This window comes from Primulina tabacum, chromosome 12, assembly GCF_025594145.1.
Source record: "Primulina tabacum isolate GXHZ01 chromosome 12, ASM2559414v2, whole genome shotgun sequence".
Classification (NCBI taxonomy): domain Eukaryota; kingdom Viridiplantae; phylum Streptophyta; class Magnoliopsida; order Lamiales; family Gesneriaceae; genus Primulina; species Primulina tabacum.
The window spans coordinates 24,112,008-24,127,986 of record NC_134561.1 but is presented as its reverse complement, the minus strand read 5'-3'; the positions used below and the strand labels follow the sequence as shown (position 1 = coordinate 24,127,986).

Genomic DNA, 15,979 nt, shown 5'->3' with positions numbered 1-15,979 from the left:
CTTCTGCTATGTTGTTATGCCTTTTGGATTGAAAAATGCAGGGGCCACATACCAACGCTTGATGAATCTTGTCTTCCAAAAGCAAATAGGTCGGAATGTTGAGGTGTATGTGGACGACATTCTAATCAAGACCCGGGAAGTCTCCCACTTTGTTGATGATCTAGCTTAAACATTCACCACTTTGAAGCAATATGGAATAAAGATCAACCCGGGCAAATGTGTGTTCGGGGTCAGAAGCGGTAAATTCTTGGGTTTCTTGGTAACTGACAGGGGAATGGAAGTCAATCCTAAAAAAATCAAAGCAATAATGGACATGCCTTCTCCCCAATCTGTCCGAGATGTGCAAAAGTTAACTGGGAGGATTGCTGCCCTGTCACGCTTCATCTCCCGATCTGCCCATCGGAGTTATCCATTTTTCCAAGTCCTAATAAAAGCGCAAAAATTCGGCTGGGACGACAAATGTGAATAGGCTTTTCAAGACTTAAATAAACACTTGGCTGAATTGCCTATTCTGGCCAAGCCCGAGCCCGGGGAAAAATTATGGGTCTACCTCTCCGCCACTGAATTTGCTGTTAGTTTTGTGCTTGTCTGGGAAGAAGAAACCGATCAGAAACCGATTTATTATGTCAATCACGCCCTTCGAGGAGCAGAAATCAAATACAATGAGTTGAAAAAAATAGCATTGGCCCTGGTAATGACTGCTCGGAAGTTGAGGCATTATTTTCTCTCACATACCATTTTGGTCCTCACTAATTCCCTACTCGGGAGGATCATGACCCATGTCGAGGTCCCCGGAAGAATGGTTAAATGGACTGTGGAACTCGAGGAGTATGACATTGGATACAAACCCCGAGATGCTATAAAAGCCTAGGCATTGACAGATTTTTTAATAGAAATGATTCAACCAGTAGAAGAAGAGGTCTGGAGGGTGTTTGTTGATGGTGCATCAAATTTATCAGGATGTGGAGTGGAGGTGGTCCTGTTTTCCCCGTCAGAAGAGAAAATCAAGCTGGCTTTGAGAATTGATTTCAGGGTCACCAATAACGAAGCAGAATATGAGGCTGTTTTGGCAGGATTGCAGGCTGCCCGGGAAGTCGGTGCTTCCCGGGTCATTATTTATTCTGACTCCCAGTTGGTTACACAGCAGATAAAGGGAACATATGAGGCCAAGAATGAAAAAATGCTCAAATATTTAGGGCTCATCACTGCCCGGGCAGCATCTCTGACCGACTGGAGTATCGAGCAAATTCCCCGGGAAGAAAATGCAGAAGCTGACACCTTAGACAAATTGGCTGCTTCCATGACAGAAATAAGCACCCGGGAAGTTCTCTGTTTTACCCGGCTGGTGCTCTCTACTGATGAAAAAATACCCATGGATGACCCCTATCGTTGATTATATAGTCCAGGACAAGCTCCCAGAAGATCGGGCTCGAGTCGCAAAAATTAAGAAACAAGCGCCCAGGTTCGTCTTTTTGAGTGATGTTTTATGCAGACGATCATATCAAGGCCCATTACTCAAGTGCTTATCAGAAGAAGAGGTAGAGTATGCCATCCGGGAAATACACGAAGGATGCTGTGGTGAACACCTCGGTGGGACTGCTCTGTCTCGAAAAGCTATCTTGGCCGGATTCTGGTGGCCCCAAATGAATCAAGATGCTGCCCGACTTGTTCAAAAATGCCAGGGTTGTCAACACCATTATAATTTTCATCATCGCCCAGCTACTAGTATGAAACCAATCTCCGCATCATGCCCTTTTGACCAATGGGGTTTGGATATCGTGGGTCCTTTCCCCATAGCCCGAGCACAGAAAAAATTCCTTCTTGTTTCTGTGGATTATTTCTCCAAGTGGGTAGAGGCCGAGCCATTAGCCAAGATTACTGAGGATGAAGTCATGAAATTTATTTGGAAAAACATCGTTTGCAGATATGGCATCCCGAGAAAATTAATTTGAGATAATGGAAGGCAATTCCAGGGAAAGAAAATCACCTCCTGGTGTCAAGAAATGAAGATTCTTCAGTCCTTCACCTCAGTAGCATACCCTCAAGCTAATGCCCAGACTGAGGTGACTAATAGGATCATTGTGCAAGCATTAAAAGCTCGGCTCCATGGAAAGGGTAAAGATTGGGTTGAAGAACTACCGAGTGTATTATGGGCATATCGGACTACACCACAATCGTCTACTCGGGAAACTCCCTACAGCCTAGTTTATGGTTCAGAAGCAGTCTTATTTGTGGAGATTGCGCAACCTTCTACCCGGATAGAATCATATCCAAGCAACAACGATCAGTCCCGGGCCATTGAACTTGATTTAGTTGAAGAAAGAAGAGACCGGACAGCCATTCGAATGGAAGCTTATCGCAGCCGGGTGATGAAATCTTACAACAAGCATGTTCGATCACGAGATTTTGCAGTAGGGGACCTGGTCATGAAGAAGGTCAAACCAGTGGGTGATGTAGGGAAATTGGAAGCAAAGTGGAAAGGACCCTTCAAAATAGTTCGAAGAGTCAGATCGGGTGCAGCTTAATATGTCGAAAATTCTCAAGGACATGTTCTTAAGAGGCCATGGAATGCTTTTAAGTTAAAGAAATATTATGTTAAAAAGAACGTATCTTTCGTTTCTTCATCAAATAAAGGAATTGTTCCCAGGAAATATCTACTAAAGTCCAGGGACCCGTACCCTGGCCCAGGGACCCGCACCCTGGTCATTTACTAAGTCCAGGGACCCGTACCTTGCCCCGGGGACCCGCACCCTGGTCATTTACTAAGTCCAGGGACCCGTACCTTTGCCCGGGGACCCGTACCTTTGCCCGGGGACCCGTACCCCGGTCATCTACTAAGTCCAGGGACCCGGGACCCGCACCCTGGTTACCTATAAAATCCAAGGAACCTTACCTTGGCCCGGGGATCCGCACCCCGGTAATCTACAAAGTCCAGGGACCAGTACCCTGGCCCAGGGACCCGCACCCTGGTTACCTATAAAGTCCAAGGACCCGTACCTTGGCCTGGAAACCCGCACCCCGGTCATCTACTAAGTCCAGGGACCCGTACCTTGGCCCAGGGTCCCGGGTCCCGCACCCTGGTTACCTATAAAGTCCAAGGAACCGTACCTTTGCCCGGGGACCCGCATCCCGGTCATCTTCTAAGTCCAGGGACCCGTACCCTGGCCTAGGGACCCGCACCCTGGTTACATACAAAGTCTAAGGACCCCTACCCTGACCCAAGGATCCGCACCCCGGTCCTATATTAAATCAAGAGATTCGAATCGTAACTATTTATTAAAGAGAGTTGTTTAATGGATCAAGCCTCACATTTCAATGTGCTTGATAAAGTTTGATTAAAATCTACAAGGGTATCAGGAGTAGAGGTTCTATGACACTTGACAAATATTTTAACAAACACCAAAGGCAAGGAAGATAAGGTAAGAAATTTTAATTAATACGGGAGAAATTTACAAGGTGCCCGGAAGCCCAGGAGATAAGGATAAAGATAAGTCCTAATCTATTTTGGGGTCTTGACCCTGGTCCTTCTCCTCTTCCTCATCCGGGAGGGATGTAGCGGCCTTCTCCAAATCTGGAAATTCCTCCTGGTCTGCTGGGACAAGACCCGCCTATTCAAACTGCTCCAGGCATTTGTTAAAGCCCTGTTCGAAGTAGGGGAAGGATTTATTAGCCAACATCTTCTTGAACTCGGGGGACTTCAGAAAATTGGCCATTTGTTCTTCCTGGGCAGTCTTCATGAGGCTTATTGCAGTCTGGAAATCCTCAGCCCGGACGCGGGAGGACTCTGCCTCTGCCCTTGCTGCTTTCACCTCCGCCCGGGCCTCAGCAAGCTCCACTTGGGCCAGGTCCATTTGCTGTTGCCAGCAGGCCTTCTCCCGAGCCAAGACATGCTCATGAAGGTCCTTGAGTCGGTTCACCTCCTCCTGAAGCTTATCGTTCATTTCCCGGGCAGAGGTGGCCTGTGTGTGGGCCTTTTTAGCAACTTGAGCCACTCGCTCAAAGGAGGCCATGAGCATCTGTAAACCCTAAAAACATGGAAAGTTAGGAAGAAATTAATATGATAAAATCAAATGATGACAAGTAGAGATACTTACAGAGAAGGATCGGGCTACTCCTTCGTACGGCATCTCGTTAGGGTGGAGCCCTTGTAAATGTCCCACCTCGTTAGGGCGCAGAAGGCCCCGAATCATCTTCACGAGATCCGAGCTGACATCGTCCCTGAAGATGTTGGGAAGATTCCAAGGCCTTCCACCGGATGGACCAACAGACGATCCGGTAAGTGGAGGATACCGGATGATCTCCTCGGGTACATTTTCTATGGTCACCGTCTCGATGACCGGCTCCGTAGTAGCTTTCCTCTTTTGATGATTTAGAGGCGCCTGGTCTTCCTTAGGGACCGGGGAAATGGGCTCCTCCCGGGTAGGGATCGCTTCCTCCCGGGCTTCCGTCTCTGCCCGAACCCGGTTCTCCTCCATCTCCCGAGCCTCAGCCTCCACTCGAGCACGACGCTCTTTCTGCTCTTGAATTTTCTGGGCAGCTCGGCCTTTCTCTTGGCAGCGGCCTCCTGAAAACTCGCTTTGATCATTTCTTCGGCTGCATTATAAATCGACATGTCAGACAGTTAAGCATGCAAAGGATACATAACCAAAGGAAAGTAGTTTACCAGCCTGCGACCCGGGATGATCAAACTCATCTATCATCTGGTCTACAGGGTCTTCAGGCCAGGACCCAATCCCGTAATGAACCAGATTATTTCCCCCGATCAATACAGAGGATAAGAAGGACTGTTTCTCGAAAGCATCCCAGGCCTGGGTAAAGGGAGGAAGAAGTTTGAAGTCTCGGGGGAGCTCGGGTTGAGTAGACAGAGAAGATAGAAAGCCCAGAGCACATGATGGAAGGGTTGGAATTGTAAAAAGAAAAATTTTGTCTTCCATCCCTTCAGAGAAGAAGGGATGTCAGTTAAAAACCGATAATGCATCCGGGCCATGAAAGAAAAGACCCCGTCATTAAATCGGCAAGAATAAAAATAATGGAAAATAGAGGAGTTGATCAGAAGGGATTTCATGCGAAACAAAAGAAAAGTGGCTGCCATTATCCTAAAGGCATTGGGGTGGAGGTGATTGATGGGAAGATCAAAAAACCGAGCGATGCTTTCGAAAAAATGGTGAATCGGGAAACGAAGCCCGCTCCTAAGTTGTTCTAGGAAGAAGGTATGGAAGCCGGGAGGAGGGGTGTCTGGGTGGTCGTTTGGCCCGGGGATTTTGATTTTATAGGTGGATGGTATAGAACCTAGAGACCTAATCTCTTCTATACTACCCGGGCGAAGGGTAGAAGTCACAGTAGAGAACCACAAGGGTCCTGCTACTTTGTCTTTCCCCTTGCCAGAAACCCTAGTAGGTCGGGAGGAAGATGTTTTGGCATGTTTTTTAGGAAGGAGGCGGGAAGAAGCAATAGGTATACCTATTGGGATGTGAATAGATGTTTCAGAAGGGGTCGGGGAGTTATCCTCCGATCGACCCCTAACGTTCTTACCGGATGTGGATGAGGTGGAATTGGACATGATGAAGAAATAGAGTAAGGAAGAGGGGACTTACTAAGAACGGTGGAGGAGAATTGGTGGTGGAAATCGCCGGAAAACAAGAGTGCACGTCGGAATAGCTTGAGGAGAGAATTTGGCAGAGCTTCGTTAACAAGTTTTAATTTGCGAGTGATTTTTCAAAAATCAGTCATCTACTATATATATAGGAGATATGTGATCCGTACCGTTGATCTAAAACGAATCGGACGGACAAGATCAGCCTCGGAAATTGAGCGGCATGATTAGGCGGGATATTTGAAAAGACGGGCGCGTAAATCAAGGCGTCATGATCATTCATCTGCTCGGAATACGTACAGATTCTGACAAATTTTCAGTATGATACGCGTCATTATAACATCGCATGAATTGCCCAGGAAAACCAAACGACAAAATACTACAAGCCCGGGTGATGTGAGAGCCCGGCATCTTATCTACAAGCCCGGGTGGTGTGAGAGCTCGGCATCTTATCCACAAGACCGGGTGGTGTGAGAGCCCGGCATTTTATCTACAATCCCGGGTAGTATAAGAGCCCGACATCTTATCTATAAGCCCGGGAGATACAAGGCCCCGGCACTTTATTTTAAGCTCAGGAGGCATTAGTTCCTGGCATGTCAGTTTTACTTATCGGTTATATATTATTCAGTTTACACTGATTTGTTTGCAGAAGATTAAAGAAACAACGTATGTCAATTAAAAATTTTATTAAGAAAATATTCGATGCCATGTCATGACATCCATTATCGAAGATACAGAGTCTTGCCACACAGTTATCCAATCAGTTAATTCATGAATCCGAAGATTGGTAAAGGACTCAGCAGTTAAGATCTTGTCCAGCTAATGTCATTCCTTCCACAGCATCGCATGCAGCAGAACTTGATCGGTAGCAAGATCTGCAACTCGATCTACTTCAAACTCTCGCTTATATTTCCTTGCTACTGCTCTTTGTGCACGATTAAAAGCCAAACCATTTTGGTGCGTGTTGTTGAGATCTTGAATCTTGTACCAGGTAGACATGACCTTTACCCAGATGTACTCTTCAATAGTCCTTTTCAGATCCTCCAAATGAGGACGTATTTCTCTTGTTACTTGAACATGCGTACTACTGCAAGCAGTGGAATCACTTGAACTCGACATATTGGACTGATATTCACATTTCATTTCTATCGTCTTATTTATAGACAGGTAACATTTAATATCGAGGAAGTCGAAAGGTCTCAAACCAATCAAAACGCCTTCTCATTTACTCAGGAGGGGGGAGCTAATCACAACCATTGATCTATGAACACGTGAACGTTCAGGATTAATTTTGGAAGTTGAGCCGAACAGATGAAAGGACGCACACGAATATCAATGTGTCAGACTTATCGAGTTCTCGGAATATGAAACGACTTTCGGTAATATAAATGCTAAAAGCATGCGCCATAATGACACCCCGTGGACTACCCGAGAACTCTAACCGACGAAAAATCTAAGCCCGGGTGATATAAAGTCTCGACACCTTATTCTAAACCCGGGCGATATGAAGCCCCGACATCTTATTCTGAACCCGGACGATATGAAGCCCTGGCATCTTATTCTGAGCCCGGATGATATAAAGTCTCGGCACCTTATTCTAAGCCCGGACGATATGAAGCCCTGGCAACTTATTCTAAGCCCGGGATATAAGAGGTCCCAGTATTTCGGTTTGTCGTTTATTCGTTATTTATCTTCGACTGAAGTCAGTCGGCTTTGTCAGTTATTCAATTCAGGATATATGCATCAACTGACTAAAATCCTCGTAGCAAAGTAAAGAACAAAGATAAAACTAGATAAGCATTTTATTTATTTAAGAGAATTTTTGCGGTGTACATTGAAATACTCTTCTTCTACAAAAAACATCCACATAGTCATCCATTTTCTTTCTTCCCTAGTAGACGTCTTGAGGAAGCTATCAGAGTCGGTGATGGTCGTCAAGATCTTCCTCTCCTTGTAAAGAATCAGCTGGTAGACATAGTCACCTTCAAAGAGGTTCACTGTCTCGGCAACGTACAGGCGCTCCTAATATTTCTCCAGCTTTGCCACCAATCGAGGAGTGGTAGCTTCTCCACATTCATAGAGAAACTGTAGTCCTTGCAGTTTCTCCCAGTAGCAAAGGATTTTTTGGAAGACTTCATCTTCCATTTCAGCTTTTCGTTTTTCAGAAGCTGCGTGCATGAATTCCTCCGCCATATCAGGAGTCTTCGAACTACTTGAACCTGCCATTAAAACTTCTCGGATAATAATTTGCTAATGCGATTGAAAAATAGGTGGGTTGCTATATATATGAGGAAGGGGTGGATCACAGCTGTTGATCTTTGAATGCATGAACAGTCAGGATGGGTATTGGAAGTTGTACCAGGTAGCTGAAAAGACGTGCACAGATATCGAAATATCATAATGATCATCCTCGGGAATGCGAAATTTTCCGGATAATTTTGAACTTTAGGGCTTACGTCAGCAATATCCACGTGTCATACTGCAACCGGCCCGGAAAAGACCAAGCGACGAGGCGATTCTCCTGACCGGGCACACGAGACCAATCGGGACAGCGATTAGACTCTAGCCCGACTAATTAAGCAGGGAGTGATGATACCCCGGGATGTCCCGGGTCACGGATAGGTCCTGGGATTACCCGGGCCATGGAGCATACCCATGGATGGTGCCCGGGCCAGGGTGGAATGCTCTCGGGCCGGCAGCATGACAATCTGGATTAACACCCCGAGTCATAGAACTTCCCGGGATGAGGAGAATACAACTTAGAGTAATCATGAAGTGGGCAGTCAGTCAATAGGCCAGGCCATTGGATCACCCGGGACATGACTTCCCTGAGACGTGGAATGCCCGAGCTCTTATATAATTATCCGAGAAACATTATACTCGGCCACCTCGATATGAGGGAGGCATTTAATGCCGCCGTTAAACAAAATGTATGTAGTCGACCTATCTCTGACATCAATGCAAGTGGTTGGTAAAATCAAGTAGGCTGGACGTGACTACTATGCGATTTGACATGTCGGAATAATAGGGTATAATCAGCCACCCTACTATAATTAATACTCACACACGAAGAACGAGGTCATCATTACATCCTCTACTATAAATACATGGTTCTTTACTTGCATTTATATTCTATTCAAATATTGAATACACACATTAAATACTCATTTATTGTCCCATACCAATTTCACAGCCATCACTTGGCTACATTGGTTTTATTGATTGAGTACTCTGCTGACTTAAGCATCGGAGTGGTCACGCCGGACACCCCTCCGGCGCCCATTCACGTGATTACTTTCTTGTTCGCAGATCTCTCGGATCTCTCAAGGAGGAAGTTCAATTCAGACGCCCAACTCATATTTCCTTTCAATAACTTGATTGCAAATCCAGTTGAGCACCCGACCCGACTCATACATTTCGCCCGGGTTGCATCATCTATCATTGCTCCAATTGGAATGTATTTTTCCCGCTTCAACATTTTATTCTTTTCATTGCATTGATGCATGTTTAATCAGAAAGGTGAATTTTCTGCACCTTCTCTTATTTTTTGACGTTGTGAAGAAATCACATGGATGTTTCGGAGGTGCAGCCAAAACATTTGCAGAAATGGCTGAATGAATGAATGTAACATTTTTGGAGTAGAAAAATCTAAATGTACCAAAGTTTTCATTTCATATTATAAATTTTTCAGTGTTTAGATAATTTGTGGGTTAGTACTATATTAAAAGTTGAAGACTTGCTTCAAAAAAATTTAAAAAGCTGAAACCTTGGTTCAAAAAATAATTAATGAATAATAGGTTTAAGAATTAAAGAGTAATGATTTGAAATACCAATTGTTTGTGGTTTAAACTAACGTGTATGGAACAAAATTGTTGGTGATAAAAATATAAAATATTATGTTTTGGTTTGTGACGTGATCCAGTAAAAATGGGTGTGAAATACGTGAGCAATTTCATCGGGTCAGGTAATATTTTTTCAAAAAAGGGTTCTCCCTGTCTATGGAAATATCACACTTAAAATAAAAGAGATCTTTAGTGGGGCGCCAGAGGATTTTCCGGCGTAGCTATTCCGATGCTTAAGTCAATATTTTTCGAAGAGAGTGAATATTTTGTTTGGAGGGAAAGATTCCTTTCAGTAATAAACAAACCTTTATATTTATCGGAGAAAAACCAATGATGATTTTGTTCTCAGTGCCCAACTACTACTTATCATGGGATAGCTGCTCATACTTCTGTTTTACAGACACTGTTAAGTCTAACAACCCATGCTTACTTCAATTGAGTCATGTCACTCATTCATACGCCAAAATATCTCTTAATGATGACCAAGTCATGGTGCCCCATACCTTCAACTAAGACATAACATCTGTATCGAAATATCCGGGCTCTATCTTCCTGAGCTCACAGATGGACTCTGCACTCGCTACTTTAGTCTCTTGGCTGCCCGGGGTCCAATCTCGCTGGATCTCAGATGAGCTCGGGCCCTCTAGTCTCTTGCTTACCCGGACTCTATACCGGTGATGACCCGAGAGAATATGGATTATTTCATGTGGTATCACCACTCCATCTCTCAAATAGTTGGGCTAGAGTTCTACTCGTTGTCCCGATTGATAAGAAGTGCGTCTGGGCGGTAAACTTACGGGACCTAGGGCTAACATGAGCATGAGGTAATCCCTAGTAGTCGAAAGGTTGGATATCGCTTCAAATTTCGCGCCTTCTTGTCTATATTCCTCGCACAATTTCCAATGAATATTTTTGCGGTCCCTTTATCTTTAGATCAACGGCAAATTTCCTCCGCCTATATAAAACAACAGACTCTCCCAATTTTTAACTTTTATGCTCTCGCACATTCTTTGCAACCTCTCATGTTTTCGACATTCTTCTTCCTCCAACGACCAACACTCCTTACGTCCACCTTCATCAACTCGTAAGTTCTTCTCAAATATCTGATTCTACCTCCTCCAAGAAAATCCGTGCGGCTTCGTCTGGTTATGAGTCTGCAGCAATGCTCTCTGAAAAAAAAATAATTTCTTCTGATCATCTCCCTAGAAAATCAAAAAAGCACAAAACCAAACCCTCTGCTTCAGGCCCTTCTAGAGCTCTAAAAAAAGGGAAGGGTAAAGCTCGGGCTCCTAGCTCACCTCACCTTGGGGCTTCAGATGCTACATAGTTTTCTGCCATGGAAAGTACTCTATGCCGTGCGGCTGAGGAAGATCTTAAGTTTCGGGGATGAGGAAGATTTGAAGTGCCAGGGTGATCAATGCAACGGCGGGTTCCCAGGATCATCCCGGTAATTCTCATTTATGCTTTGCTTCTACATGTCTTTTCATTTGGCCTGACACTTATTCTAACAATTTTGTTCTCTTAATGTGTTTATTTTCCAGACCATCTCACTAAGTAAGAGGCCTTCGCCCGGAGACGTGCCTTGGAAAAGAAGGTCGAAGAAGTGAAGAAAGCAGCTCGGAAAGCTACTTAAGAGAAAAAGTCTCTTGCCAAGGATGATGCTAACGAGAACCGGGCTTTGGGTGAGAACCAACCACTGGTAGAAACCCAACCCGAGACTACAACCGGGGAAGGCAACCCATCCTCTCAATAGGGAGAAATTCCACCCAATTCTCCATGGGATTCAGAGGAACACATTCCTCTTGTTCGAAAGAAAAAAAAAAGCAACCAACGCCCCTGAGATGGTCCTGGTAAGTGATCCCAAGGATGGGGGTGAGGGCCCTTCCCGTCCAGACTATAATGGCTTTTCCCATCTAGGACAGACTCATTCCAGTCCTCCCGAAGTTCGAGGCAATCTTTTCCTCGATGGAGTTTCTTCTGCTGGAGTCCGATTGCTGAAAGGACTGATTCTATTGCGGACGAAGCTTACCTCCATGGACTTGGTCCTAATCACAAACTTTTTGAGGGTACTGCTCGGGCCCTGTCGGTAAGTCTTTTCCTCTAGATAGTTCTTTATTTATCCCAGATAACTATACTTCTAATCCTTGTTGTTATAGGGTATTCAAATGTTGGTATCTGCTTATGACGAGGTTGTCGTCATTGCTAAAAAGGAAGCGGCCAGAGCATGGACCCTTAATACATTGCATCAACAAGTCCAGGAGGAGTTAAAATGAGCCCGACTTTTACATAAAGATGATGTTAATGGTATGAGAACGACCTCTGAGGTGGCCTATCAACAACTAGAGGTCGCACATGCGGATTTGAAGGAGGCCCGGGAAGCTAAAAAAGTTGCGGCTGCTCGAGTAAACGCACTAACACTCGAACTTTCATCTCCGTGGCGCCGGTCCAGTCTTTGAAAGAAGAGCTGGATCATTATAAAACCCAGGTCTTTAAGCCCAAGTCTACCCTAGAAATTCTTCAACAGTCCAAGGAAGAATGGCAGGCATCCTTCCTTGAATCTTCTCAATTTGCGGCTGTTGAAGATATGACGTACTCCTTCAAAACAGGATTTGATAAATGACGTGAGCAATTCACGGAAGCAAGATATCTTCCAGTGGATAAAAAGAGTTTCTCGAACATTGATCTGGCCATCGCCTTGTTACCTAAGGAGAGTGAGGAGACAAGAGAAGAGGACGACCGTTCTGACGGGGCAGAGGGAGAAGATTCCTATTGAAGGAATCTTAGGACACCCCGATTATAGAGTATGTTTGTACTTTTTACTCTTTTTTATGTACTCTCTGCCTTCGGGCTTTTATTAATGAAATTATCATTGCATGTCTTTACATTTGTCGATATATCAACCGATAAAAATAATTTGAAATTTATGTAAGAATCCAAAAAATTTCTTAGTGTCATCGGATAACCGGATTTCTTCTAATCAACATTTCTCCTTCAAGTATAATAGTACTCTCAATTCTATAGACAACATCTCAATGTGATAAAATTCTCGTGCTTCTGGGCAATGGTCCCATTGCTGGATAAACAACTCGGTAAAGTTTGTCTCTAAGTCTTGAAAATATTCGGGTTGTCTTGCCTTGGTTCCTAATAAATTACCGGGGCCTCATGCCTTCCAGGATTAAATAAATACCGGAGCCTCATGTCTCTCGGGTTTAATAGATTACCGAGGCCTCATGACTCCCGGGTTTAATAGATTAGTGGGGCCTCATGCTTTTAGGATTTAATAAATTAACAATGCCTCATGTTCCCAAGTTTAAATAGATTACCGGGGCCTCGTGCCTCCCGGATTTAAATTGATTTTTGGGGCCTCATGCCTCCCGGATTTAATAACATGCTTCGTATATTCTTGAGAAAAATTTCATTAACACTTAAGATAATAAGTACACTTTCAAGCATAATATTTCTTCTATGGAAAATTCCATGGCTTTTTCAAAGATCGACCCCGGCTATCTTCTAAATACAATGCTCCTAAACTGAGTCTTTTTATTAATTTGTAAGGCCCTTCCCACCGGGTCTCTAACTTCCCTACCTCTCAAGCCAGGTTAGCTTTCTTTAGAACTAGATCTCCCACTTGAAATTCTCGGGGTTGGAATTTCTGATTATAAGGTTGCATGACCCGCCTTTGATAACCCTCCACTCGAATGGTTGTTATTTCTCTCTTTTCTTCTATCAAGTCTAGTTCCTTGGCCCGTGGTTTATCATTTCCTTTTGGGTAGCTTTGAACCCTAGCATATGTTTGACTGTTCCCCACTGGTAGCACTGCCTCAGATCCATAAACCAGGCTATAAGGGGATTCTCTAGTGGCAGTCCGAGGAGTGGTTCGATAGACCCAAAGAACACTGGGTACTTATTCCACCCAATCTTTCACTATGGCTTGCAATCTAGCCTTCAGAGCTTGCACAATTACCCTGTTTATGACCTCTGGCTGTCCATTGGCTTGTGGGTAGGCTACCGAGATGAATGACTGAGTAATATTCATCTCTTTACACCAGACCATGATTTTTTTCCCTTGAAATTGTCAGCCATTGTCTGATAAAAACTTACTAGTATCCCGAATCTACAAACTATGTTTTTCCATAAGAATTTCAATACCCCTTCTTCAGTGATTTTGGCCAGAGGTTCAGCTTCCACTCATTTAGAAAAGTAGTCCCCGACTACCAGCAAGAATATTTTATGAGCTCGGGCTACTAGGAAAGGACCCACAATATATAAGCCCCATTGATCAAAAGGGCAGGATGCTCGAACTCGTTGCAAAGGCGAAGCTGGGATGTGACATAAACTACCATGACGTTGATACCCTTCGCAAGACTGTAATACTTATCGGGAGTCTATACTCGTAGTAGGCCACCAGTATCCGGCTAATAGTTCTTTTTGGGAAAGGTTTGTAGCTCCAAGATGATCCTCGCCGCATCCTTCATGAATCTCTTTCAACAAATACTGGGTTTCCTCCCTGGCCAGACATTTGAGCAAGGGGCCTTGGAACGATCGCCGATATAACTCTCCATTTATGACATTGAATCGAGAAAACTATTTATTAAAATTCTGGCTTGCTGGACATCTCTCTGCAATTGGCCTCTTTTGATATGAACTCGAGCAATGCTGTCCTCCATGAATTTTTCTGATAAGTTAGCGGGTTGGTATTCTATGGTCGACACCAGCTTGGTATGATAAATTAACTCTTTGCCACCTTCTCCTATCATGTATGACACCATTTGGCCAGTGCTAAAGCTTCAACATTTTCTTCCCTTGGGATTTGCTCTGCACTCCAATCAATAAAGTTTTCCGATAATTCTCGAATTTTTTTCAAATATTCCTTTAGTATTGCTTCTCGGAATTGATAAGAGCCTTGGAGCTGCTGAACGACCAGTTGAGAATCTGAGTACAGGATGATTCAGGTGGCTCCATCTTCTCGGGTGCCTTTCATCCCGATCATCACTGATTCATACTCGGCCTAATTATTTGAAGCTCGGAAATCCAATCTTACGGCCAATTTTGCTTTCTCTTCTGGGGGAAACTAGGACGACTCCTACCCCGCTTCCTACCTTGCTGGCATCTTAGTCAACAAACACCCGCCAGACCCCTTCTTGCCTAGATTGTATCATTTCAATTATGAAGTCTGACTAGGCCTGAGCTTTTATCGATGTTCTCAGATGGTAAGTTATATCATATTCCCCAAGCTCTATCGTCTATTTTATCAACCTCCCAAAGATGTCTGGGTTGGTCATGATTTTTCCCAGCGAGCTGTTGATGAGGACATCAATAGAATGAGATAGGAAGTATCTCCTCAGCTTTCTCGCGGTTATGACCAATGCAGGGCTATTTTCTCTAGTTCTGTGTATCTCAACTCGTGACCTCTGAGGGCGCGACTTACATAATATAGTGGCTTTTGGTCAATTCCTTCTTCTTGGATGAGGACCAAGATAACGGCGTACTCGATGGTAGAGAGAAGATACACAAGAAACTTTCTCCTGGTCCGGGCTTAACCAAGATAGGTAGCCCAGCCAGATGGATTTTTAGATATCGAAAGGCCTGTTCTGTTTGATCATCCCATTCGAATCTGTATGCTTTCTGGCGTATCTGAAGGAATGGATAGCTTTGATGTGCCGATCTCGATATGAAACGGGATAGAGACGCGATCCAACCTGTTAGCTTTTGCACATCCTTGTTGGCTCTTGGGGAAACCATCTCTAAGATAGCCCTTACCTTTTCTAGGTTACATTCAATTCCTCTTTCAGTTTCTATGAAGCCCATGAACTTGCTACTCCTAACCCAAAAAGTACACTTCACTGGTTTCAGCTTGACCCCATACTTTCTAAGGGTAGAGAAAGTTTCTTCCAGATCTGATATGAAGTCTGACTTCTCCTTGGATTTAACTATATTCTCATCCACAAAGACCTCAACATTCATCCCGGCTTGCTTCTCAAAAATCATATCCATTAATCGTTGGTAAGTGGCCCATGCATTCTTCAGAGCGAAAGGCATTATTGTATAACAAAATGTTCCACCCGAAGTTTTGAAACTGACCTTGTCTTGATCTTCTAGGTCTAGGGATATCTAATGATACCCCTTGTAAGCATCCATGAAACACAAAAGCTCATTTCTAGATGTGGAATCAACCAGTTGGTCCATCCGAGGCAAAGGATATTAGTCTTTGGGGCAAGCTTTGTTCAGGTCCCGAAAATCTACACACATCCTCCACTTCCCTATACCTTTCTGGAACAGAACCATGTTTGATAACCAAGTTGGGAATTGGACTTCCCTGACTTGGCCAACTTTAAGCAATTCTCCCACTTGTTCTACTATCACCTTGTCCTTCTCTGGTCTGAAGTGTCTCTCCTTCTGTTTCACTCGCCGGGAGTTTGAACATATGTTTAGTTTATGCTCCACTACCCAGCGTGAGATCCCGAACAACTTTGTGGGGGACCAAGCGTATACATTCACATTTTACTACAAGTAAATTATTAATTTAGATCGGATGGATGATTCT

At 44.1% G+C, this 15,979-nt stretch overlaps 2 protein-coding genes across 2 annotated transcripts; both read left to right on the top strand.

Annotated features, from left to right (window-relative positions):
• Positions 1 to 895: 895 nt before the first annotated feature.
• On the top strand, positions 896 to 1,393 carry LOC142520283 (uncharacterized). The gene has a single exon (XM_075623285.1). The coding sequence runs from the start codon at positions 896 to 898 to the stop codon at positions 1,391 to 1,393; it is 498 nt and encodes a 165-aa protein (XP_075479400.1).
• A 610-nt stretch (positions 1,394 to 2,003) lies between these two features.
• Positions 2,004 to 2,525, top strand: LOC142520282 (uncharacterized). The gene has a single exon (XM_075623284.1). The coding sequence runs from the start codon at positions 2,004 to 2,006 to the stop codon at positions 2,523 to 2,525; it is 522 nt and encodes a 173-aa protein (XP_075479399.1).
• Positions 2,526 to 15,979: the final 13,454 nt, after the last annotated feature.

What these genes read in the sequence shown, in the direction of transcription:
- LOC142520283 (XM_075623285.1), top strand. Translation starts at nt 896, where the DNA reads ATGATTCAACCAGTAGAAGAAGAGGTCTGGAGGGTGTTTGTTGATGGT.
- LOC142520282 (XM_075623284.1), top strand. Translation starts at nt 2,004, where the DNA reads ATGAAGATTCTTCAGTCCTTCACCTCAGTAGCATACCCTCAAGCTAAT.